At 53.4% G+C, this 21,964-nt stretch overlaps 8 protein-coding genes across 8 annotated transcripts in view; 5 read left to right on the top strand and 3 right to left on the bottom strand.

Moving 5' to 3' along the window:
* BDY24DRAFT_348186 (copper amine oxidase) overlaps positions 1-2,748 on the top strand; it is a gene marked incomplete at its 5' end in the record, with an annotated part of 4,858 nt that extends 2,110 nt beyond the window's left edge. The window contains 17 exons of the mRNA XM_076637660.1: positions 78-136; positions 200-464; positions 605-657; positions 746-804; positions 893-976; positions 1,048-1,089; positions 1,178-1,239; positions 1,310-1,369; positions 1,453-1,486; positions 1,563-1,681; positions 1,744-1,843; positions 1,931-1,961; positions 2,041-2,094; positions 2,188-2,323; positions 2,407-2,473; positions 2,575-2,598; positions 2,676-2,748. Of these exons, the coding sequence (XP_076499669.1) occupies positions 78-136; positions 200-464; positions 605-657; positions 746-804; positions 893-976; positions 1,048-1,089; positions 1,178-1,239; positions 1,310-1,369; positions 1,453-1,486; positions 1,563-1,681; positions 1,744-1,843; positions 1,931-1,961; positions 2,041-2,094; positions 2,188-2,323; positions 2,407-2,473; positions 2,575-2,598; positions 2,676-2,692 (1,266 nt within the window). The 3' untranslated portion in view covers positions 2,693-2,748. The remainder of the gene's footprint in view (positions 1-77; positions 137-199; positions 465-604; positions 658-745; positions 805-892; positions 977-1,047; positions 1,090-1,177; positions 1,240-1,309; positions 1,370-1,452; positions 1,487-1,562; positions 1,682-1,743; positions 1,844-1,930; positions 1,962-2,040; positions 2,095-2,187; positions 2,324-2,406; positions 2,474-2,574; positions 2,599-2,675) is intronic.
* Positions 2,749-3,450: 702 nt separating this feature from the next.
* BDY24DRAFT_379936 (uncharacterized protein) lies at positions 3,451-4,437 on the top strand. Its single transcript, XM_076639111.1, has 3 exons — positions 3,451-3,885; positions 3,966-4,068; positions 4,153-4,437. Exons 1-3 carry the CDS (start codon positions 3,584-3,586, stop codon positions 4,372-4,374), a joined length of 627 nt encoding a protein of 208 aa, XP_076499668.1. The 5' UTR covers positions 3,451-3,583; the 3' UTR covers positions 4,375-4,437.
* Positions 4,417-5,134, top strand: BDY24DRAFT_379934 (uncharacterized protein). The gene is made up of 2 exons (XM_076639110.1): positions 4,417-4,617; positions 4,722-5,134. Exon 2 carries the CDS (start codon positions 4,736-4,738, stop codon positions 4,988-4,990), a length of 255 nt encoding a protein of 84 aa, XP_076499667.1. The 5' UTR covers positions 4,417-4,617; positions 4,722-4,735; the 3' UTR covers positions 4,991-5,134.
* A 118-nt stretch (positions 5,135-5,252) lies between these two features.
* On the bottom strand, positions 5,253-5,699 carry BDY24DRAFT_379933 (uncharacterized protein). The gene is made up of 2 exons (XM_076639109.1): positions 5,623-5,699; positions 5,253-5,540 (listed from the first exon to the last, which is right to left on the bottom strand). The coding sequence occupies exons 1-2, from the start codon at positions 5,672-5,674 to the stop codon at positions 5,293-5,295; spliced, it is 300 nt and encodes a 99-aa protein (XP_076499666.1). The 5' UTR covers positions 5,675-5,699; the 3' UTR covers positions 5,253-5,292.
* A 263-nt stretch (positions 5,700-5,962) lies between these two features.
* On the top strand, positions 5,963-6,740 carry BDY24DRAFT_412685 (uncharacterized protein; the record flags this gene model as incomplete). Its single annotated transcript, XM_076643097.1, has 2 exons — positions 5,963-6,024; positions 6,107-6,740. The coding sequence occupies 2 exons, from the start codon at positions 5,963-5,965 to the stop codon at positions 6,738-6,740; spliced, it is 696 nt and encodes a 231-aa protein (XP_076499665.1).
* Positions 6,741-6,790: 50 nt separating this feature from the next.
* On the top strand, positions 6,791-9,382 carry BDY24DRAFT_379927 (serine C-palmitoyltransferase). The gene is made up of 7 exons (XM_076639108.1): positions 6,791-7,205; positions 7,279-7,447; positions 7,567-7,849; positions 7,944-8,290; positions 8,406-8,513; positions 8,588-8,683; positions 8,750-9,382. Exons 1-7 carry the CDS (start codon positions 7,087-7,089, stop codon positions 9,224-9,226), a joined length of 1,599 nt encoding a protein of 532 aa, XP_076499664.1. The 5' UTR covers positions 6,791-7,086; the 3' UTR covers positions 9,227-9,382.
* A 772-nt stretch (positions 9,383-10,154) lies between these two features.
* BDY24DRAFT_368745 (SNF2 family N-terminal domain-containing protein) lies at positions 10,155-16,809 on the bottom strand (the record flags this gene model as incomplete). Its single annotated transcript, XM_076638033.1, has 34 exons — positions 10,155-10,399; positions 10,483-10,554; positions 10,635-10,672; positions 10,755-10,847; positions 10,946-11,025; positions 11,104-11,262; positions 11,340-11,381; positions 11,452-11,575; positions 11,658-11,682; positions 11,770-11,922; positions 12,011-12,120; positions 12,202-12,379; positions 12,459-12,471; positions 12,553-12,613; positions 12,690-12,775; positions 12,851-12,928; positions 13,010-13,051; positions 13,128-13,182; positions 13,280-13,560; positions 13,625-13,775; positions 13,856-13,917; positions 13,994-14,027; positions 14,158-14,241; positions 14,338-14,410; positions 14,493-14,536; positions 14,622-15,167; positions 15,261-15,330; positions 15,439-15,569; positions 15,640-15,701; positions 15,794-15,853; positions 15,967-16,064; positions 16,211-16,256; positions 16,344-16,415; positions 16,750-16,809. 34 exons carry the CDS (start codon positions 16,807-16,809, stop codon positions 10,155-10,157), a joined length of 3,528 nt encoding a protein of 1,175 aa, XP_076499663.1.
* A 794-nt stretch (positions 16,810-17,603) lies between these two features.
* Positions 17,604-19,975, bottom strand: BDY24DRAFT_412682 (protein kinase subunit beta; the record flags this gene model as incomplete). Its single annotated transcript, XM_076643096.1, has 6 exons — positions 17,604-17,642; positions 17,743-17,870; positions 18,052-18,345; positions 18,467-18,548; positions 18,672-18,810; positions 18,951-19,975. 6 exons carry the CDS (start codon positions 19,973-19,975, stop codon positions 17,604-17,606), a joined length of 1,707 nt encoding a protein of 568 aa, XP_076499662.1.
* Between the last annotated feature and the right edge of the window lie 1,989 nt (positions 19,976-21,964).

The raw sequence follows: 21,964 nt of genomic DNA, 5'->3' as shown, positions 1-21,964 counted from the left end.
TGTGAGTATCTCATCGTCCTCCTTGCCTCGCCCGCCCCCCCCCGTTCGTCTCTCACCCCTCTTCTTCTTTCATCTAGGGTTTCGGAGCTTACACGTTCGAACTTTTGCCTGGAATCGATTGCCCTACCTACTCCACGTAAGTCGACTTTTCCTCTTCGCCCCACGAGCCATGCTCACTCTCCTTCCTCTCTTCCGCCAGCTTCCTCGACACCGCAATTCACGTCTCGGAAACTACTCTTACTCACCCGAGCGCCATCTGTCTCTTTGAGCAGGACATGGGATACCCTATCTCTCGTCACACTGCTAGCAGCTACCTCTACAGTACAAAGGCGCGTCGAATCTCTTCCTTCCTTCTTCTTTCGTTCTCGTCGGATTGCTTACCGAGACCCTCTTTCTTCTTCAACCAGAACATCGCTCTTACTGTTAGAACCATCGCCACGATCGGAAACTACGACTACATGCAGGTTTGTCCCAGCTTTCTCCACTCTCCCTCATCCAACATCGTCGACGCCTTCGCCTCGTCGCTCGCTCGATCTCATCCACGATCGTTCCCCTCTTCGACTTCGATATTCGAGAGCTCACCTGTTTATTTTTCATCTCACAGAGCTACATCTTCTATGCGGACGGCTCGATCGAAACCGTCGTTCAAGCCTCCGGGTGAGTTGAAGTCCAGTCCGAAAAAGATTATTCTCTCGATGCTCGCTGATGCCGCTTTCACTTCGCTCTCTCGCTCTTTCCCTTTCAGTTACATCCAGGCTGCTCACTACGCTCACAACGGAGATTACGGCTACAAGATCCACGACGGTGAGGCCTACCATCTCTTGACGTCGTCCGTCCTCGACATGATTCACGATCTGATCTTCCTCTCTTCGCCTTCGTCGCACCCTTTCAGCTTTGAGTGGATCCATGCACGATCACGTTCTCAACTGGAAGATCGATTTCGATATCCTTGGAACCAAGAACTCTCTCGCTAAGCGTGAGTTTGTTGGCCTCTGCTCCTCGAAGACCGAGAAGAGCTGAACGCGTACCTCCTCTTCTTTCTCTCAGACACCTTCGTCAACGCCGAGGAGAAGTACGTCTGGTCCAACAGTGAGTCTCAACAACTTTTTGAGTCTCAACAACTTTTCTCGTGCCATTCCATTTCAAGGTGTTGACTTTCTCTCGTCTTTCCCCGCAGCCACTCGAACTACGATGAAACTTGAGCGAAGAACTCTTCAGACTGAGGACGAGGGGAAGTTCGTGAGTATCGTAGCTCTGTTCGCACTCCCTTTTCGAAAACTGACCCCTTTTACATCTCTCCCTTGTTCAGAACTGGGTCGCTAACGGTCAGACTGCTATCATCGTCGAGAACTCAGACGAGCAGAACAAGGTTCGTCTTTCTTTTTCTCATTTTCCTTCCCTCTCCGCCCCTCTTCATTTCCCTCACACCTCCTTCACTTCATCTGCCATCAGTACGGAGAGAACCGAGGATACAAGGTCATGCCTTGTGAGTTATGTTACTTCCCGACCGCGTTTTGATCGCCGAGCTGATCTCGGTTCCGTTTCACGTTGGGTTCTCTCAGCTCGGGGAGGAGCAGGAGCTCATCTTACTATTCAAGACTCTCCCAACCTTAAGGAGTCTGGAAACTTTGCCAAGCACCACCTCTACGTGACGAGGAGGAAGGACAGCGAGCCTCAAGCCGTTCGTCGTCTTCTGCGCCTTCTTTCCTCTCCTCTCGAAGCTGACCTTTTTACTTCTTTCAGGCTCACCCCAACAATGCCTTTGACCCTGGGTTCCCTATCGTCAACTTTGACAAGTTCTTCGACGGAGAATCGATTGTACAGGAGGATATCGTTATTTGGGGTGAGGGAACGCGTCCGTCTTCTCCTCTCCTCCTCGCACCTTTCTGACTCTCCTCCTTGTTGCTTCTTGTCATGCGGAAATTATCAGCCAACCTTGGTATGCATCATGCTCCTCACACGTACGTTCACACCTTTCGAAGCTTTCTCTTCCTCGAAGCTCCGGTCCTGAACCTCTTTTCCTCCGTCTTCTCTTCACAGCGGAGATCTCCCCAACACCGTCTTCAACACCGCCAGTGCAGCTTTCATGATCTCGTACGTACTATGTCCTTCGAAGGGGCTGAGTTGAAGCAACCACGACTCGAAATCGTGAGGCTGATCTCGTTCGCTTCTTTTTTGCTTCACTAGCCCTCACAACTACCTCGAAAGTGATCCCTCTCGAGCTTCCCGACAGAAGGTTGAGATCACTTTCAACTCTACCTCCGGAAAAGTCACCGACGTCGACGATTCTGGACTGGTCCCCTACGCGGCGACCTTCGATCTCGTCAGTCCAGCCTCTTTGTCCCTTCGCGTCCGTCTTCCCTTTCCTTGCCTGACTGTTTAACATCGATCTTCTTCCCCGATTAGTCCTCCACCGACGTCGACTACACCCAGTACACCGGAGACAGCTTGAAGAGGAAGTGGCCCTTCGATCGTGAGTAAATGAAACGTCCTTTCTCTCTTTCGTCCGAATCTCACTGACCTCGACGCGTCGTTCCTGCTCTCTCTTTCTCTTCCGTCTTCTCATCGAACCAGCTCTCACCGCTTTTGACAATGCCAGTGAGTGATATATTTAGTTCGCCGTGTATACCAAGCTACTTAAAGCTCACTCCTCTTCTTTCTCTTCCTCTTCACAGCCTCCGCCTCGTCTTGAAAAGTCGACGATGCTTTTCCGTTGTATTGTCTCCTGTCCTTCGCTTACCGCTCAACTCGTCTAGCTTAGTCTGTTATCTATCTCTATCCTGAAGTCTCAACTGCTTCCTCTACACTTTGTATGCACCGTTTCTATTCACCTCGTTCGATTTTCGATTTTCTCTTGAACGACCGTACCTCTCGCGCCGCTCTTCGAGTGAATCTTCCGACGCCACTCGGATGCAAAGGGCGTCCGTCTCACCTTCAGCTCGAAGCTTCTTTCACGAGCCAGGGCGAGGAACGTGAACACGACGCGTCTTGAAAAGGAACTTGACGCGGCCCACGGCTGTCCTCAAGCTCTCGCTGAGGTGATCCGAGACTTCCAGGGCACTGGACCACCTTCGCACAACGGGCTTCTCAGTTTCTGCTGAGGCAGCGTGGGGCTTGGCGCTCATGGATGCTTTTAGGAGAGGACAAAGAAACAAAGGACGCAGAGGGCGAGCCCCGTTCTCGCTTCTCCTTCGTTCCCTCGATTGAATCCTCGATGTAGGTAGAAGCTTGCGACTTAGTATCGATTTCTCTTTTAGAGTTGGGAGCGCTCAGTTGTAAAGAAGGGAAAACGAGCGTGGATCTGTCCTCGTTGTCGCCTGTCTCTCAACTTCGACGTCGAGTCTTGGTCTGACCCCCGCCGAGTGGCGTCGGGAGTGCTTTGTATCAGCCAAAACTTACTTCACTCCTTTTGTCTTTCCCTGTAATTGAACTTTCTCCCCAGCAGAACGTGGTTCCGGAAGCGAGAAAGGAAAATCCCTTCTTCTGTACTCCGAGAACCAACCGAAGTCCTTCGAGCTTCTCCTTTCTCCCCCAACTCCCACCTTCTCTCTTTCCCCTCTCCTCCCTCCCTCCTTCCCTCAAGATGACCTCCACAGCGACGACGAATCGAAGGCCAACATTTCGAGCGGGCTCTTTCGCATCCATCACAAGCATCTCCTCCCTGTTTTCTCCTTCGTCGGAGAAGGATAGGTTGATTCTCCCAATCGCATCCCCCGACACCTCTTCCCCTCCCGACACTCTGGATCGCTCTGAACGCAGGATTTCTCCTCTCTTACGAGCCTTGAACCCTACCAGCTTGGCACTGAAGACGAGGACCCTCATCTCGAAGGTGAAAAGGTCCGCCAGAGCGAGGCCTCTCGTCGTCTTCTTCTTCGTTTGTCTTTCGTGAGCGCCTCCCCTCCAGCTCCCTCTTTCTCTCTTTTTGCCTCCAGGACTGACGCTCACTTCTCTCTTCTCGTTTCTAGTGCTCTTCTCTGCGTCGGAGCTCTCTCAAGATCAGGCTTCGAACCTCCTCAGCTCTTCTCTCGTCCTCGAAGTCTCGATCTTCGAAGCGGCCAAGCAGCCCTCGTTCGTCGCTCCTCTCTCTCTCTTTTTCCCTTTGATCCTACGGTCCGATTCTCACTCCCTTCCCGTCTTCTTTCCGCTTATCAGAGCTCTCCGGTTCAAGTCGACCACGCCGGACCTTCGCAGAGAGAACTCGAGGAGCTCTGGAAAAAGATGAAACGAGGCAAAGGCGACGTGAGTCTCACGTTCCGTTCTGCTATTCCCGTCTCACTTTCTCCCCCGCCGTGGGAAACGCCCATTTCTCTCCCCCGACCGATCACTCCCCGAGTCGATTCTTCCTTGGTCACTTGTGTGAGACTCGGAACCTGATTTTTGTCGTTCTTCTCCCTCCCTCTTCATCTTTTTCCACCCCTTTCTCCCTCGACGCGACGCGCCTTCTCGTTCCAACTCTTTCAGGGCGACTGGCTCCTCAAGTCTCGAGACAAGAGGGAGACTCGTAGGGTCGCTCCTGAGAATCCCGTTGGTCTGACTCTTCGAGCAAAGCGAGCTGAGGACGGAAAGGGAAAGGAGGCGGAGGAAGCGCTCGAGCAGATGCGTCGCGCTTTGAAGAAGGTAAGTTTAAACGTTTCCTTGGTCCTCCTTCTTTTCAGACTAGTTGATGAAAGAGGTAGACACGTAGCTGACGCGCTGTTCTGTTCATGATTACATTCCCACAGGGAGCGGACGAGGAATGATGAGCGACGCGCTCAAGTCCCTGTCTGGTCTTTCGACTAGGTTCCTCTCTTTTTTACGTTCCGTCATGGCCTCCGTGCTGCTTTATTTATTCATCCCTCTACCTTTTGTATCTCTCGCTGCCCTAACGAACCCTCACGTTCTTCCCTTTCATTTTTGGTTATTTTTGTTCCCGCTAGATGTACTCTTTGTACCGTTTTTCTTTGCTTGTTTCTTTACCTTGGGCATGGGTTGGTCAATAGATTTTGTTTAGAGTCTTTCTCTCATCTTAGAGTCTCAAGCCGAGGCTTGAGTGATGCAGGCAGGAAAACGAAACGAAGGCGAGACGCGTCGCAAAAATCCCGTTGCAGGCTCTCAAGCTTTCAAAGTTAGAGCGAACTTTGTAGCCTGTTTGACCATGAAAAGCGTGCGTTTTCCCAAAAGGTGGGACAAGTGATCAACGAAGAACTCATCCATGCTGCAAAGATCCGAACGTCCGACGGCTCCCATCCCTCCCTCCCTCCCTCCCCTCCGCCCCTCCCCTTCCCTTCTCCTAGCTCCTGCTCATCCACAACCTCACTCCAACGCTTTCCTATTTTCCTCTCTCATCCATTCCTCTCCCTGTCCTTCAACCCACTCCTCCGACGCGTCCCACAACCTTTTGAACTCCGAGATGGGGAGCTCGCGAGTTTGTCCTTCGAGAGAAGGCAGCAGCTCGCAGAAGAGAGAGGACAGAAGGACCCAGTCTTGGGTGTAAGGAATAAGCCTATGGTTCAGGAGAATCCGAATCTTGACGGTATTGGGAGACCAGGATTGACTCGAGCCTGTGGAAGGGAGAGGGAGGGAGGGAGGGAGGGAGGGAGGAGGGACGAGAAGTGAGCTTGATCGATAGATGTAGAGACTCACCCTCGAGAGAGGACTTGATATCGAAGAAGTGAACAGGTTCAGAGTCCGACATGCCTTGAGATGATGGTGGTGCTGGGAGAGAGGAGGACGAAGGGGAGGTTGGAGGAGTCGAAGCGAGTGAACCCATGTTGCTGCTCGATTTGTGCTTGCTAAGGCTGTTCGGAAGACGTCCGATGCAGATTTGAGGGACCCAGGAGCAACATTAAGCAGATCGCTGAAGGATTCTGAGGTTGTTCTGAAAATTTGGCTGTTGTGGATATGAGAAAACAAAGGTCGGAAAGGGCGAAGCTGATCAGCTCGAGTTCTCCTCCCTGTTCCCTCCCTCTCCCTCCTAACGGCCATGACCTCGCTTCTTCGAACATCTCTACTGAAATCACCGGTGCCCACTCTCTGCTCACAGCTGTCAGTAATCTACTACCAGAGGAAAATCGTGTCTTTCTCCAAACCTGCAAGCTGACGAGCTCCTCGTTCTTTTCCTTCTCAGCTCGACCTCCCTCCCTCCCTTCTCCCCCCTCCCTCCTCCCTCTTCTTCTCGACAGCCTCGAAGCTACCACTACACCATCGACACGCACGGACAGCTCTTCCTCTCCTCTACTCCTCACAAGAACTTTACCTCCTCCTATAAAGATCCTCAGTTCCTCTCCATCTTCTTCAAACGGCTCCGTCAACTCGCTCCTACATCCTCCTCTCCTTCTTCCTCCTCCTCCTTCCAGGTCGATTCATTCACCAGCAACGAAGTCGAAGATGACTACCACTGGATCTCGGAATGCAAGTCAGAGCGAAACTACCTCAGATCGGAATGCAGGAACACTCCCCTCGTCTTCACCGCCATCCTCCCTTCCTCCCCTCCTCCCTTCAGCAGTTTCGATCTCGTTCTCGCAGGAGGAACTATCCGAATTCCCTTCGACCCTTCGTCCCTCGCCATCTCGTCGGAAGGACACGTCCTACACGCTCTTCCTCCAGAGAGCTCCTTTGCGAAGAGGGTAGGACCGTGGGGACTCGTCGGAGGACGCGTCGTGACTGAAGGACTGGGAGGGAGGATCAGGGAGGGCTTGGAGAGGGAAGAAGGTCTGTTCTGGTGGGAAGCCAACTCGTACGAACTGGGAGAGGTGGAATAGGCGACGAAGGCTTAGGAAGGGGTGGGACGAGTTCGCTCTTCCTCGACGTTCGACCTTTCCCCTCCGACGATTGGTGAGCTCAATCTTTCTCTGCTCCTTCGGTTGACAACCAATGCAGACTCCTATCTCACCCAACGACTTTTTGACTACCCTGCAGCTCTGAAGACGACGCGTCGAGGGACACGCTCTGTTTTAGCCTTCAAAGGAAATCGACAGCTCTCGAATTCGTCGTGCGAGCTCACCTCCGCCGAGGTCTTCCTTCTTCTTCTCCTCCCAACGCCCACCTCGCAAATCGCTTCGAAACCTCAAGGACTCTTCGCCAGCCTCTTCCTCCTCTCGTTCCCTCATGAACTGCTCAGTCTTGGAGCCGACAGTGCTGCTGGAGGCGGTCTCTCCTCACCCTTTCGAGGACGTCCTCGTCCTTTGGGCTCTCTTCGTTTCCTTCCTTCAACGCTCCTTCACCTCGTACGTCTACCCACTTTCACCGCCTCAACTTCTCGCTCACATCTAAGCTGATACAGAGTTCTTCTTCGTGTAGACTTCCAGGGTCTCCCATCATTCGTCGATACGTCGTGGCCTCGTATGAAAACGACCCCTACCGGACTATGCTCGAAATCGCCATCGCCGCCTTTGCCCTCCGAACCATCCTCTCCAGTAGGACTCGAACGGATCGAACTGGAAGGAATTTCGTTCAGCTCTCGGAGAAGGTCAGTTCTTCGAAGAAGAAGAAAAACGAGACGATCTCTGTCTGTTTTCACGCCGAAGACCGAAGAAGCTCACCGGTGATCCTCCTCCTCCTCCTCCTCCCTTCTTTCCTTCCCTTCAGGAAATCGATGAGCTCGTTTCCGACTGGACTCCCGATCCCCTCGTCCCTGCGGTCCCAGAGGATTCCGTCGACAACCAACTCCTTGCTTCCCTGCCCATCATCGTCGGTCCAACAGGACCACGGGTTCGACTCGCATCGAACGAGAAGAAGGAGGTGCTCAACCTCGCCAGCTACAACTTCGCCGGTTTGGCTATGAGCGAGAGGCTGAAGAAGGTTGCGACAGACACGCTGAGAGCGTATGGAGTTGGAACCTGTTCAGCTCCTGGATTTTTGGGCACGATCGGTGAGCTTTTTCTCCTCGCCTCTCGTTCTCTTCTCTCCTTTCTCCTCCTGCCACGCCCCACTCGCTGACCTCTCTGCCGCCCTTCTTTCTACAGACGTCCACACAGCTCTCGAAGCCAACATCTCCTCCTTCCTTCAAGTCCCTTCGACCATCCTCTACGCTCAAGACTTCTCAGCCATCTCCTCGGTCATCCCGTCGTTCGCCAAACGAGGAGACATCATCGTCGCCGACCGTCTGTGCAACTTCTCCATCCAACGAGGACTCCAGCTATCGAGGTCGACCGTCAAGTACTACGACCACGGAGACATGAGCTCGTTGGAGGCTGCTCTGAGCGTTGTTGCGAGGGAGGGAGCGAGGAAGGGAGCGAGGTTGACGAGGAGGTTTATCGTGACGGAAGGGTTGTTTGAGAACGATGGATCGATCACGGACTTGGAGAAGATTGTGAGTCTGATTCACTCTCGTTTTGTCGTGTATCTCGAACGGGAAGAAAGGTCGACCAGAGCAGACGCGCTGACTCTCTCTCCCTCCCCTCCTCCCTTTCCCCGTCTTCGAACAGATCGAGCTCAAGAGGAAGTACAAATTCCGACTCATCCTCGACGAGGGGATGTCTTTCGGAGTCATCGGTGCTACTGGGCGAGGTCTTACTGAGTTCTCGGGAGTTCCGGTGAGCAAGACTGCCTTCGTCTTTTCATTCGAAACGCGTCTCCTTCCGCTGACCTTTACTCTCGTTCCAAACAGGCCACGGAGGTCGACATCATCGTAGGATCTCTCACCAGAGGTCTCAACGCTGGAGGAGGATTCTGCAGTGGAACTCTGGCCGTTACTTCTCATCAGGTTCGTCTTCAACGATTCGAGTCCTCACCACGACTTCGGTTCTGACCTTTTCTCTCTCCCTCTCAGCGAATCAACTCCGCCGCCCACGTCTTCTCTGCTTCCCTCCCCGCCCTCCTCGCCACCACCGCGTCCGAAGGAATCTCCATCCTCTCCTCCTCCCCTCAAATCTTCACGACCCTCCAAGAGCACGTCAAGTTGGCTCGTTCGATCCTCGACAAGGTCGAATCCAAATACGACCTCATCCGAATCCCTTCCCACCCTCTCTCCCCTCTCATCCACATCCAACTTCCAACCCCTCCCTTCGGAGACCTCAAAGACATCCAGCAACAGGAGAGGCTGCTGCAGGAGGTGGTGGAGGAGTGCTTGACGACCTCGGGAGTGATGATTACTAGAACGAGGAGGTTGCCAGATCAGGAGGTGTTCCAGCCTCAACCTAGCATCAAGCTGGCGTTGTCGAGTGGGTTGACGAAGAAGGAAGTGGAAAGGAGTATGCAGGGGGTGAAGGCTGCGCTTATCAAGGTGCTGGGGTCGAAGAAGCGCTGAACCGAAGTGGGAGAGAGGGAGGGGAGGGACGAGATCAGTCGAGTCTCGGCGTCGAGTTGGTTTTGGTTTCGTTCGAGATAACTAGCGTTGGCAGCGTAGCTTTAGACAATAGTACTCAATGCACTAATACATGAAGGGGTCTTCTTCTAGCTCAAAGTAGAACGAGTATCTTTGCGACAGGAAACGCAGAGAACGAATGTGGCGCGTCGGCTTCCTCGTTCGGAGAGCCTTGCCCTCCCATCTTTCCTTCTTCTCGCACGAACGAGATCAAGAAAGTTCAAAAGTGGTTCGTAAGACATGAGGGATCAAAGCAAAAGGAGAAGAGCGAAGAGCGAAGCAAAAAAAAATCGAAGGGAGGACGAACAGAAGGTGTAGCAAGCGAAAGAGAAGAAACAACGAGAAGGAGTACCACAAAGAGCTAAAAGTACTGGAGAGGATGTAGGAGAAGAAACAAGTAGCGGGCTGTAGAAGAGAAGATAACGAAAAACAACTGTAAACGAGAGGAGACTGAAGAGGGAAACGAGAAACGAAATCGAGAAGGGCGACGCAAACGAAGAGAAAGCAAGCAAAGCACGAGAACCATCATCTACCACCGACTGAGTGAACAATGAAGACAGGCCTTATTCGTCTCGATCGGGCATTCCGAACTAAAAGGAAGAAGCAGAGGAAGAGAGGGAGAGGGACGAAGTTAGCAGGAGACGTGACGGAGGCAAATGAACCTTCTCAGGGAAGGGAGAAAAGGTTTGAAAGGAAAGAAATACTTGCCAAGTTCGCGAGGTCACGAACAGACAACCTTCCCATCTAAAAAAGGGGTTCAGAAAAAAGCAATCAGCATCGGAATCGTCGAAGAGGAGAGACGCGTCGAAACGAGGAGCCAGAACTCTTCGCCTCTCATCAACGACGAAGATGCTCGTTCCGACTCCTCGTCTCAACCAAAGGAAAATGAGACAGGAGAAGAGAAACCAACCTTCTGTCCAGAACCCTCTCCCAACGAAGCATCGGCCATCTTCTTCTTCTTCTCTTGGAGGTCGAGGATCCGCTGTTCGACGGTGTCCTGATCGAGGCGAAAACGAAGCGTCAGCCCTTTGCGAGATCCCGCAGAGAAGAAAAAACAAGAAAAAAAAGGACGAACATCGATGACGAGTCGGTGGACTTCGACGGGCTTGACTTGACCTAGTAGGGTCGAAGAAGAGGAACGAAGGAGAGGGACGGGGTCAGCGGGAGGTCGGAGAGCAGAGAAAAGAGAGGGAGCTCACCAATTCGATGAACTCGATCGAGAGCTTGATCCTCAGTGGCAGCGTTCCAGGCGAGGTCCATGTTGATGATACCTGTGGGGAGGAGGGATGGGAAGGAAGAAGGGCCGGTCAGAGACGAGAGGACGCGTCGAACGAGGGAAAGAAAGACTCACGATTGGCTCGAGTCAAGTTCAATCCGACTCCACCACACCTGCAGATCGAGAAGGGGATGAAGCACGAGAGTCAGATCTATTCGAAGAAGGAAACAGGAAAGGGTTGAGGCGTAGACTCACTTGAGGGAGATGACGAGGATTCGGCACTTCTCCTGAGTCATGAACTTCTTGACGTTGGCCTCCCTAGCAGCTCGAGACATGGATCCTTCGTACCTGTGAATCAGAAGAATCGATCGAAAGTACAATCGGATCAGCGCTCGTGCTACTCGAAGAGCTCGAGTCATTTGACGCGGAACGAAGGTCGAACGAACCTGAGGAATCGGTGGTCCTCTCGGTTGAGAACGACCTGGATGATGTCGATGAACTTGACCCACTGGGAGAAGATGATGATCTGTTTGTTTGTTTAGCGTAAAAACAAAGCAATGTCAGTCTCGAGTCGAGGCGAAGGAGACGCGCTCGTCGAAGTCACCTTGTCGTCGGGATGTTCCTCCGCCCAGAGGTTGATGAGATCGAGCATCCTCTGGAGCTTGGTCGAAGCATGGATGTTGTGGATATCCTCTCGATCTTCGTACTTGTTCTCCTCGGGAGACTCGCTTCGGACAGCTCGACCCTTTCCCTTGACGTCGACCTGTGAAAGGAGGGAGCGACAAGACTTCGTCAGTTTCGACTTCCTTCCTCTTCTTCTTCGACAACTTAAAAACTCACTTTAGGTTTGACATCCTCGTCGTCACTGTCGATGATGGCCATCTACGAAAAATAACGGAAGGAATCAGCGTTCGAGTCTTGGAAGAGGGAGACGGCGAGACTCGAAACTGACCTTGTTCCTTCTCCCTTGACCAGCACCGATCATCGAAGATTCAGGAAGATCTTCGTCCTCGTCCAAGTCCTCGATCTTGGATCCAGGGATGATGTCGTTGGGCTCCTCGGGTTCCTCCTCGAAGCTACGAAGCGCGAAGAGAGGAGAGGAGAGGAGGTCAGTCGAAGAAGTTGAAGAGGGAGAGATTGGGAAGCGAGCAGACTCACGCCATCGACTTGAAGAGAGTGGAAGCTGGTGGTAGAACGGAGAGGAACAGAAGAGGAGGTCAGACTCGGTAGAAAAAACGGCTCGAGAAGGGAAAGGAAGAGGAGGACTCACTCGTCAACTTTCCTCGACAAGTGGGACACGACTTCTCGTTCGGGTCGGCTTCGGGATCCTCTGGATTGGCAGCGTGAAGATCGTCGATGCAGGTGACACAGAACTCTTGGAGGCAGCAGGACGTGATGAGAGAGTCGGTGACGGGTTCAAAGCCTGCGAGGGAAGGAAGGAGGAGTCAGCTCCGGAGGCGAGGACGCGTCGAATCCCTCTTCTCTCGAAGGAGAAAGGACTCGGAACTCACAGATAGGGCAATCTCGATCTCCCGAAACCTCAGCATTCGCATCCTCTTGTTCTGCAATTCGAGCAGCCTCGTCTCGCTCCTGGAACTTGGCCTTGACTTTGTCGACGAATCTGTAGAACGACGAAAGAAAGAAGAGTCAGCCTCTCGAACGGCGGAAGCAGAAGGAAAGCAAGATTGAGCTGTAGACTTACTCCTGACCGATGAGACTGATTGCTCGAGCTAACTCGCTCGCCTTGGTGACCTCGTGAACCTGATCTCCTGCGCCGTCCTCCACCCCGAGCAGAAGATCTCCGTCGACGGCAGCTTCTCCCTTGGCTCGAGCGAGAAGGTAGGGATGGTTGGCGAGTTGTCGAAGTCGAAGGAGCATCGCTGAGAAGAGAGAGAAGAAGAAAACGGGTAAGCATGTGGAACGAGGGAAAGGGAAGGGAGAAGAAGGAGAGGAGCTCACTCAAAACGTTGGCCTGCGAGTTCGTTCCAACAGAGAAGAGAGAGAGTCAGCTTCGGACTCGAGTGGACCTCGAAACAGACGAGCGTTCACGTACGTAGTTCTTGAGGACGGTTCCAGCCTTGAGGAACTTGTTGAACCTGACTCGTGCTCGAGTCCTGAGACGCGTCGATGGAAGGGAAGGTCAGCAATCGAAACTGCAAGAGCAGAGCTCGTGAAAACGATGGCACTCACTCGACGGAAGTGTACGTCTCTCTCTCGTCGTCCGTGAATTGAAGCTTTTCCAAAAGGATGTCCTTGGGACCGAGGTTGAGAAGAGGCTGTTCGAAAGAAGGGACGAAAACGAGGAACGGAGTGAGCAGGAGGCGAAACGGACCAAGCTCGACGAGGCTCACCTTTCCATCGATCTGAGACTCCTTGTTTCGTCGAAGAAGGGTTCCCTTGAGGATGACCTGGACTCGTTTGGCGGCGATCTGCGAGGGGGCGAATAAGCGAACGGTCGAAGTTCAGTTGAAGGCGAAACGGCGTCGAGATCTGCGTTCGTTCACACTCACGTCTCCGTTTCTCTTGGCAGGTTGAGAGATATGATCTCGGAACTGCAGGGGGGGAAGAAAAAAAAATGGAAGGTCAGAAAAGGGACGAGCAGGAGGGAGAGGGAAAGGACCGCCGAACCTGAGTCCAATCCTCGAACTTGGGCGTTCGAAGGAATCTGAACAATCCGTAGAGACTGATGAGAAGGAAGCAGAGAGGGAGATGAGAATCTCAGCTCTCTCGAGTGATGCGAGGGAAGGAGGAACAAGAAAGAGCAACGAAAGAGCACTCACTCGTCGAGGGTGTTGGTGACGGGAGTTCCAGTCAAGCACCATCGGTAGTCGGCTTCGAGTTCGGCGATGCACTGCGAAGTTCGAGTAGCCTTGTTCCTGATGTTCTGAGCTTCGTCGAGGATGATTCGGAACCATTCGATCTGAGCGAGAGGACCGTAGATTTGACGAGGTTGAACCGCGTCGTCCGATTCGACTTCACCGTCCGAGTTGACTCGAGGGGCCTTCTTCTTCTTCTTCTTGGGCTTGGGAAACTCGGAGACGAGGGTTCCGTAGGTAGTGATCTGCAAAAACGAAGCGAGATCGAGTTAGCTTCGTTCACAGTTCGGAGAGGAGAGGAGGACTCACGACGACATCGTAGCCTCGAATCTCCTTCTTGGTCTTGGGCTTCTGAGCTCCGTGGTAGATGAGAACACTAAGAGCGGGTTGTCTGGGGTTGTCGACGTCGACCGACTTGGTTTCGATCTCGTCTCGCCACTGGGAGAGAAGGGCGAGAGGACTGCGAGTGACGACGAACAGAAATAGTCAGCAATGTGGTCTGTCGAGAGCGACGGAAGGATGCGAAGAACGAGAACTCACGCGACGATGAGATTCGACTTTTTCTTGGGCTCCGAGGACTGATTCATGACCATGAGAGCGAGCTGAAAGGAAAGACGGAAAGGCGGGAAGAGAGTCAGCCCGGGCGGGATGAAAACGACGATGGCATCATGAACGAACCGCTTGGATCGTCTTTCCGAGTCCCATGGCATCGCTGGCAACGGAAGGTAAGACGAATTAGTGAGTGAGGTTCGAGGAGAAGGCCTCCCGCTCCTCGACGCGTCCAATCGTTCCTCTCTCTGATTTTTCTCCCCCTCTCGAAACCTCGAAACTAGTCTACTCACGCCAAGATCCCTCCACAGTACTTAGGCTTCGCCTCCTGCTCGACCAACCAAGCGACTCCGATGATCTGATGAGGCATGAGCGTGCTGTTTTCGACGAGAAGAAAGGAAACGAGAACGAGAACGAGGACGAGTCAGTTCGTTCTTTTTCGACGCGGGACGAGTCAGAATGAGCAGACTCACATGTTCAACCCAGGCAAGATGTCCTTCATGTCGTCGAGTCCGAGCTTCTGGAGGGAGTCGTTGACGGAGGCGTCTGTTGGAAGGCGAGGGAGGGGAGGAGGGAAGGAAGCCCGAAGTCAGTTCAACTTCAGAAAAGAGAGCGAAAGGGGACGAACTGTCGGCGAAGTCGTTGAGGGAATCCTCGAAGAACTCTTTCATCCTGAGAGAGAGAGGAAAGGAAGGAAAGGGAAGGTCAGTTCGAAGTGGTCGACGCGTCGTCAAAACAAAACGAAAGAGCCACTCACTCAACCTCCCTCCCGTTCCTCTGAGGTCTCTGTCCTCCGTAAGGGATGTAACCCGTCCTCGCAGCGAAATCATCCTCGTCCTCGTCCTGTCCAGGAACAGCGAACGCTCCAGGCATGTTGTACGCTCCGGGAACTCCAGCCATGACGTTGCCAGGAGCGAAAGGGTTGGCTTGACCAGCAAGAGCGGCGTAGACTGCAGGTCCCCCGGCGGCGGCAGCAAGTCGAGCTTGTTGAGCTTGCTCAAGAGCTTCCCTGTACTGCTGCTGTTGAGCGATCAACCTCTGAACGGCGGTAGGGGCGGAGGGACCAGCGACGGGGACGGGGACGGCAGGTCGAGCGATGACGGCTCCAGGAGCGACGGGAGCGTGTCCGTATCCAGCTGGAGGGTTGGCGAAGGTTCCAAACTTGATGGAGAGCTCGGGGAGGTGGGCGAGAAGCTCATAGGATCGAGGAGCGGGTTCTCGAACGTCTCCGGGCTTGTTCATGGAGCGAGTGACCTCCGTCATTCGTTCGACGAGTCTCTTCTTGATGGAGGACTGCTTGGAGCTGTGAGGAGGAAGAGGTGGAAGAAAGAATGGTCAGACACGCGTCGCGTCGAAGGAAGAGACGCGTCGAAGAGAAGGGAGAGGAAGGACGAACACGAGGAGCATGCTCTTGAGGTAATCGTATTCAGCCTTGACGAGAGCTCTCTTCTGCTCGTTCGACATGCCTGGTGGGTTCAAGATACAAGAAGAAGATCAGCGTTCTGTCCAGTCGTCTCGAGCCGTTCGATCGTTTGGTTCGAGCTCACCTCCAGCAACTCCAGCTACCGACGGACCTGCCTGAGCACCTGAACCCGAAGCAACAGGTTGAACACCTTGCATGGGAGATCCAGGTCGAGAACCGGAACCGGAACCAGAAGCGTAGCCGTTGGACTTGACTCTCTTGACGTCGTTGTTCGATCCGGATCTGAGACGAACGAACGGAGAGGTGAGCAAATGGAAGTGAGGACGAGGAAGAAGGGAGGTCAACTACTCACGGCTCAGCGTTCTGTTCAGCAGGTCTCTTGATGGCAACTCCTTTAGCTTTGTCGGCGGCGATCTAGCAACGAGGGAAGTAGGGAAGGGAGGAAAAGAGAGGTCAGCGAAAAGGAGAGAGGGCAACGAAGAAGACGTCACTTCAAGGAAACGAACCCTTGTAGCTTGACGAGAGTTTCGAGCGTTGAGATGGTCGGGAGTGTTGTTGATGTGTTCCTACGAAGAACAGATACGAATGTCAGTTCCGAAGAAGTTTTTTTTCTCGACCTTCCCTTTCCCGAACCATCCTTTCCTTCTCCCGAGTCGAGAACAGAAACCGCCCAACTCACTCTGTAGTTGTCGAGCGATCCGACTCCGATGGATGCTCCTCCGTCTGCTGATTTCCCCTGGGTGAGAGGGATATCGGTCCAGCAGGACTCTTCCATGCCTTGAGGAGAAGAAAGAAGAAAGAAGAAACGGGAAAGGAAGGAAAAGGAGGAGGGAGGGAGGTGTGAGCTTCGAGGAACCGAGACCCCTCTCCTTCTCCGCCTTCGAGACGACGAGTGAGTGCCGAGAAGGGAAGAAGAAACTTACAAGTCAAGACTCCAAAGTGAGGGGTGGGAGGAGATCCTCGTTCAATCTTTTAGAGCGAAGGAAAGGTTGAAAGCAGGTAGAAGTCAGCTCGGTGGAAGGGGGAGAGGAGCGAGGAGCTCTCGATGAAACTCACGATGAAGTTGTCGTCGTAAGGGTTCGTCTCAAGGAATTCTCTGATGATGTCGAGGTAGCCAGGAGGAAGAGCCTTTTAGAAGATCCACAAAAGTTCAAGTCAGTATATACATTCAAGACGAAGACGGAGAGAAAGATCCTTCGCCTCGTTGGAAGCTCAACCCAACCCCACCTTCTCTCCCTTCTCTTCTCCTGTCCCTCCCTCAGATCCTTTCGACCCTCTTCTTCTCGCTCAGGTTTCTCGAGAGGATACGAAGGAAGGGGGAAGATTTTCCCCTTTCCCGACTCTCCTGAACGAAAGCTCAGTCGAGTAGCTCTTCCGTCTTTGTCGATTCGCCACCTCAACGCGTCCTCTCTCCCTTCGCTCCACCCCTCGTTCCTTCCCCACCCCATCTCGTTGGACTCACGTTCTCTCCTCCCAACGTCTTGTTCGCAACAGCGATAACGTCCGCTTCACTTCTAGACATCGGTGCGTTCGTCTTCTCTCAGTTCTCTCGTTTGCAAGAAGGAGGACGGGAGGCGGGGAGGGAGAGGGAGAGGGAGGCGGGTGGGTGGTGGAGGAAGAAAGAGAAATCGTCTGTCTCTCTGAGCGGATTTTGCCTCCGTCACGTGAAGCACAGCCCTATATAACATGGTGTCATCTTATTTTCTTCTCGTTTGACTGATCACGAAGGTATTGCTGGTCAAGAATTCGGCGGAGAATCGAGCGTATAAAAGGGAAGAAGCTTCAGGGCAGGACGCGTCGTGAGGGAGCTCATTTAGGGCGTGGGTTTTCTTGGGAGTCCTTGAGGAGGTAGGTTGAGGGTGGGAGACTTGGCTTTGGTGTCTATGAGCTGGAACTTGAGACACTTCAGGCCGAGATTTTCCCCTTCTCGTCAATTCTCTATCTCTGTTCCTCCTCTCGACGCGCCGAGGACGCTCGCCTCACCATTCTTCCCTTCTCCTCGTCTCCCGCCACCGAACCCAATTCCTACGAAAGAGAGACCACAGAATCATTAGAGAGAAGTTCGAAAGCCACGAACGAAATGATCTCGAACATCGACTGGAAGTTAAAACGGACGGTGCGAAACGAAACGAGAAGTGAGAGAATGTATGTAAACGCAGAGAAATGTAAACAGGGTTAGAAGTGAACGAGAGAACAACATCGAGAGCGAAAAGGGAGGGAGAGACAGTCTAGTCTACACGGGGAAGCGAAGGCGAAAGGGAAACAAAAGTGGAGAGTCGAGAACGAAAACGAAGAGAGGAACGAAGACGCGTCGTTCTAGATCTCCACAGGTTTGTACAGCAGGGTGGAGATGTACTGCGAATAGTAGATGACACAAAGAAGGGAAGATGAGAAGGGGTCAGCGACGAGAGAAGCAAAGAAAGGGTGAAGGGACGACGACGCGTTGCAAACTCACCTTCCTCTTGTACCTCGTTGTCGTTCCCACAGCGAGGGTTCCGTTCCTGATCGCGCTAGCGGTGAGATGGTTGAGAACGACGTGGTTGGGGATGGGGAGAATGGAGTTGTCGTCGGGTGTGGCGGTCCCTGATTGAGGAAGGAAGGAAGAGAGGGAGGAGGAGTGTGTGAGCTTCGACTTCGAAACCCTTCGAGCGTTCGTTCTCAAGCTTCGTCCCTCCCGCACCATCCAACACTCAACCAACAGCCAGCCCAGTATCCTCCTAGGACCCTCCAAACACCAAACAACCTCAGCGAAACGAGGACTCACAACAAGCAGCGTTCCCACTGATCGCTTTCGTCCCCTCCTCCCTCGCCGACCTGCTCCCCGAACTGCTCACTCCCACGGACCCTCCATCCTTCGGCGGGTTGTTCAGAATGACCTTCTCCAGATGTCGGGGTAGCGAAGGAGGGTTGGGGAGTCCAGGAGGGTTCTGCAAGGCGGCTGACCCAGGTTGACGGTTCGCTGGAGCGAGGGAGGCGAGGTAGTTTTGGTGAGCTTCCTCGGTCGCTTGAGCGTTGATGAGAGCTTCGGGGATTTCGGTGGTCCAGAGGGATTGATCCTCTGTGGTAAGAGAAAGGTGAAGAGAGGTGCGAAGTCAGTTCGGGTTGGGGTGGGATGAGGAGGGAGAAGGAGAGGAGGAGACGGAAGGAGAGAAGGAGACGATTGGGAACGGGAGACTCACCTGGCTCGACTCCTCCCATCTGGTTGTCCCAATCTCCTTCCCAATCCGTCTTGACATCTCCGTCCTTCGCAGGCTTCTCGACCTGTACGAGAAACATGAGAGGATCAGCTCATTGCTGTCTCGTCTCTTCGAGGCTGCCGTCTCGTTCCGATCTCCCTCTCTCCTCTCCTTCGTTCGAACTTCGAAGCGACGACGCCAAACTCACCTCGATGTAGTTGACCAAGCTCCCATCCGCATCCGTAGCCGTAGCCAGATCGTCCGAGCATCTCCAGGACTCGTCGACGATGAACTTGAGACGATGAGGACCGGGAGGGAGGTTGAGAACCAACGTGAAGTCTTGGGTGCTGTTCGTTCGACAAAAACAAAAAAGGAGATCGATGTTCAGCTTGATCGTCTTCTCTAGCAGCCAGACTATCCTTCCAACTTCGAGCAACAGTCCCTAACGAAGGAGGTGGACAGAAAGAAACTCCAAAACCCAACTCACCTCTTACTCATCTTGACCCTCTCCCCCCAGTTCTTCGCAAACGTCCCACACACAAAGACCTCCCTCCCTCCTCCCGTCCAGGTGATGATGGTCGGCACCCCCGCCTCCGCTTCCACGACCCTCATCTCCTCGTCCAGATCCTTCTTGCCAATCTCGTTCACTCCAGCGGCAGGATCCAACGAAGAGCCAGCTTCTCCCAACCCGGGTTCAGCTGGCGTCGACGATCCTCCGGCTACGTCCTCTCCTCCCAGAGGAAGGGAGGACCGAATATAGTTGTCCTCGTCTGCTCCTCCTACGGATGGTTGATGGGCTTTGTGGTGGTGAGCTCGAGGAGGAGGAGGAGGAGGGGTGGACGGAGGAGGTTGAGCTTTGGGATCCACGATCCGAGCTTTCTTGGTGGCTGAAGGAGAAGGCGTGGTCGTCGTTGTAGGTTTCGGTTGAGGTTGAGGTTGAGGAGGTGATTTTGGCATGTGGGATTGGTGATCTCTGTCGTTGTAGGTCATTCTCGAGTAATCAGGAAGACCGGACGAGAGGAGAGGAGCTTGGTGGTGGGAGGCAGGGATGGCGACTGGAAGGGCGGAGGAAGGGATGGGTTCCGCTGAGGAAGGGAAGTAAGGGTTGTACGATCCACCAGAAGTAGTAGAGTTCGAAGGTCGAGTCGTTATAGGCGAGAGAGGAGCCGTAGACATGGCAGGAGCGAGAGGAGAAGGTCGTTTCCTTCCTCCGAGAGCTCCAGGACGAGTCAAGCTGGCGAATTTGCCTCCTCCTCCTCCTGGTGTTGTTGGTGGTGGTGGAGAAGCCAGTCCGTTCACTGCTGGAGAGGGTTGTTTGGACGAGGCAGGGGTGGAAGCGTTGGTGAAGGTGAGACTCGCGAGATCAGGCAGCTCGAGTGACTTCCGACGACGGTTCGCGAGGCCAGGAGAGACAGGTCGAGTGTTGTCGCGATGGCTCGGTTGCGAGTGTTTCTGAGGAGAGGGACCTTGGTGACCGTGAGGGGAAGCAGGAGAGGATTGCCCATTTCCCATGATGCAGAGGGATTCGGAAGGAGAGAGAAGGAGCAGGAAGGGGAGGGAGGGAAGGCGATGGGGGGAGAGGCGAGAGTGAGAGTTGGGAGGAGAAGAAGCGATCGCGGCCGACTCTGAAAGTGGAAACAGGCGAGAATTGAAGGCTGGGCAGGGGAAAAGCTTCGTTTCTCGAGTGCGAAGAGGCTGAGAGCTCTGATTATCAGGTAGGAGGGAAGAACTGCGAGAGCGAGAAAATTTCACAGCGAAAAGAGAGCCGAAAAGATGACCCAAGAGCCTGGCCTCTCTTAACTCGTCCTTTCCCTTTGATCTCCTTCTCTTATCCGTTTCCTCAGCAGAATTGCCCGACGGGGTTGAATCATGGAAAGTATATATCTTGATCGTTATCGTTTATTCGTCACCCTAATCGGTCTCGTCTGGCAGCAAAATCAGACCAAAGAAGAAACCGTCGACGCGTCAACTCCCATCTTCTCTCCCACCCTCGCTTCCGCTGAGAACCGAGACTCACGAGTCCCATATTCAAGCCTCTCAAGCCTTATAAGCCGGAGCAGCCTCCCACTGCTCATCAACGGGGGTCTGGCAGTCGTGAGCTTGGGCGAGAGGGTAGATCTTGGACTTGGGGAGGAACATCATCGCTCGGACGTTCATGGCGTTTCTGCCCAGAGCTGGAGGGAATCTGAGCAGGGTAGAAAGATGAGAAGATCTTGGAAGTCAGGTCGCGAAGAGACCGGGGAACGGGTGGAGAAAGCAAGAAAGGAAAGACGTCAAGACGCACCCTCCCTCGACGAGCTCTTTCTCAAGCAAGTCGAGTTTTGCTGAGATGACCTGCTCCTTGCCGCCTCGTTCGATCTTCTGCATGACTTTCAAAAGAAATTGAGCGTGAAAAAACAGAGTCAAAAGGGGGCTGTGCGAGGGAGAGAAGGAGGAGGGAAGATGGGATGAGAAACGACGCGTCGAACGAACCGTCTTTCAAAACGAACAAGCGAGGACAAGAGTCAGTCAACTACTAACGAGATCAGACAGAGAAGTCAGAGGACTTACAGCCTTCGAAGATGGGTGAAACCAACATCCTATCCCTGGGAAGCTCTGCGATTCGAAGAACATCGACGAGCAAACACGAAAAATCAACTCGACGTCAATCTCGCGAAAAGAAACGGGAACTCACGCAAAGCTCTCAGAGCCTTGATCGCAGACTTCTTAGTAGGTACTGATACGTATCGAGGGTCGATGCACCTGAGGGTCAGAAGGAAGAGGCGAACGAGAAACCAGTGAGCGACGACCGAAACGCATCTGTGGGCAGACAAAAAATGAAAGACTCACACGCCCGACCCTCCAATCTCATACTGATTCGCATTCATCGATTGAGCTTGCAGGCGCTTGAACTGTTGAGATTGAGTTTGGGACATGGTGGTTGGGGGGGGGGGGGGCTGTGGGAGGAAAAATGAAAACGGAGAGACAGGGACGAAACTGACGGACCTTGGCCGTTTTGTTGAAGCCGGACCCACGCGTCCCTGTCTGTTTTTGTGGAAGGTTCGGTGACAACTGCAAGTGTTACTACACAGCCGAAAGATAGGGCTCTTCGATTTGAGGCCGGAGTCTGGAAGGGGGAAGAACGATGGTCGCTGGGATGAAAATGTTGATGAACGCGAAAACATAGGGCTTTTTTGCGAGTTCAGCTGCCGATGGGCATGAGATCCTGAACCACTTTGCTTCTGCTGGAATTCAAGCGGTATTGTTGATAGTTGAAGGGCTGCTAGAGAAGGGGGAAGGATCGTCGAGAGAAATGGAGGCAGTTTTGCGACGCGTCGTTCTCTCCTTCTGTTTCAACTCTTTGACCGAGACGTTCGACCGAAGTAGGCCCATGATGTAGTCGTCTACGCTCAAAGCCTCCTGAGATGTAGAAGATAATTATCCTGGCAATCTCAAGCTCGAGGTTCGAAGGAGGAAGAGGAAGCCAGGCGGGCGACGAGTCGTCGCGGCTCTCGAGGGTTG

The sequence above is a fragment of the Mrakia frigida genome (genome assembly GCF_051309035.1).
Source record: "Mrakia frigida strain ATCC 22029 unplaced genomic scaffold BDY24scaffold_5, whole genome shotgun sequence".
Taxonomy (NCBI): domain Eukaryota; kingdom Fungi; phylum Basidiomycota; class Tremellomycetes; order Cystofilobasidiales; family Mrakiaceae; genus Mrakia; species Mrakia frigida.
This window is presented reverse-complemented; position numbering and strand designations above follow the sequence as displayed.

What these genes read in the sequence shown, in the direction of transcription:
- BDY24DRAFT_379936 (XM_076639111.1), top strand. Translation starts at nt 3,584, where the DNA reads ATGACCTCCACAGCGACGACGAATCGAAGGCCAACATTTCGAGCGGGC. An exon ending in TTCTTCTTCGTTTGTCTTTC is followed by an intron (nt 3,886 to 3,965) that starts GTGAGCGCCTCC and finishes TCTCGTTTCTAG; the next exon opens with TGCTCTTCTCTGCGTCGGAG. An exon ending in GAAGCGGCCAAGCAGCCCTC is followed by an intron (nt 4,069 to 4,152) that starts GTTCGTCGCTCC and finishes TCCGCTTATCAG; the next exon opens with AGCTCTCCGGTTCAAGTCGA.
- BDY24DRAFT_379934 (XM_076639110.1), top strand. Translation starts at nt 4,736, where the DNA reads ATGATGAGCGACGCGCTCAAGTCCCTGTCTGGTCTTTCGACTAGGTTC.
- BDY24DRAFT_379933 (XM_076639109.1), bottom strand. Translation starts at nt 5,674, where the DNA reads ATGTCGGACTCTGAACCTGTTCACTTCTTCGATATCAAGTCCTCTCTC. An exon ending in TATCAAGTCCTCTCTCGAGG is followed by an intron (nt 5,541 to 5,622) that starts GTGAGTCTCTAC and finishes TCCCTTCCACAG; the next exon opens with GCTCGAGTCAATCCTGGTCT.
- BDY24DRAFT_379927 (XM_076639108.1), top strand. Translation starts at nt 7,087, where the DNA reads ATGAACTGCTCAGTCTTGGAGCCGACAGTGCTGCTGGAGGCGGTCTCT. An exon ending in CTTCAACGCTCCTTCACCTC is followed by an intron (nt 7,206 to 7,278) that starts GTACGTCTACCC and finishes TTCTTCGTGTAG; the next exon opens with ACTTCCAGGGTCTCCCATCA. An exon ending in TCGTTCAGCTCTCGGAGAAG is followed by an intron (nt 7,448 to 7,566) that starts GTCAGTTCTTCG and finishes CCTTCCCTTCAG; the next exon opens with GAAATCGATGAGCTCGTTTC.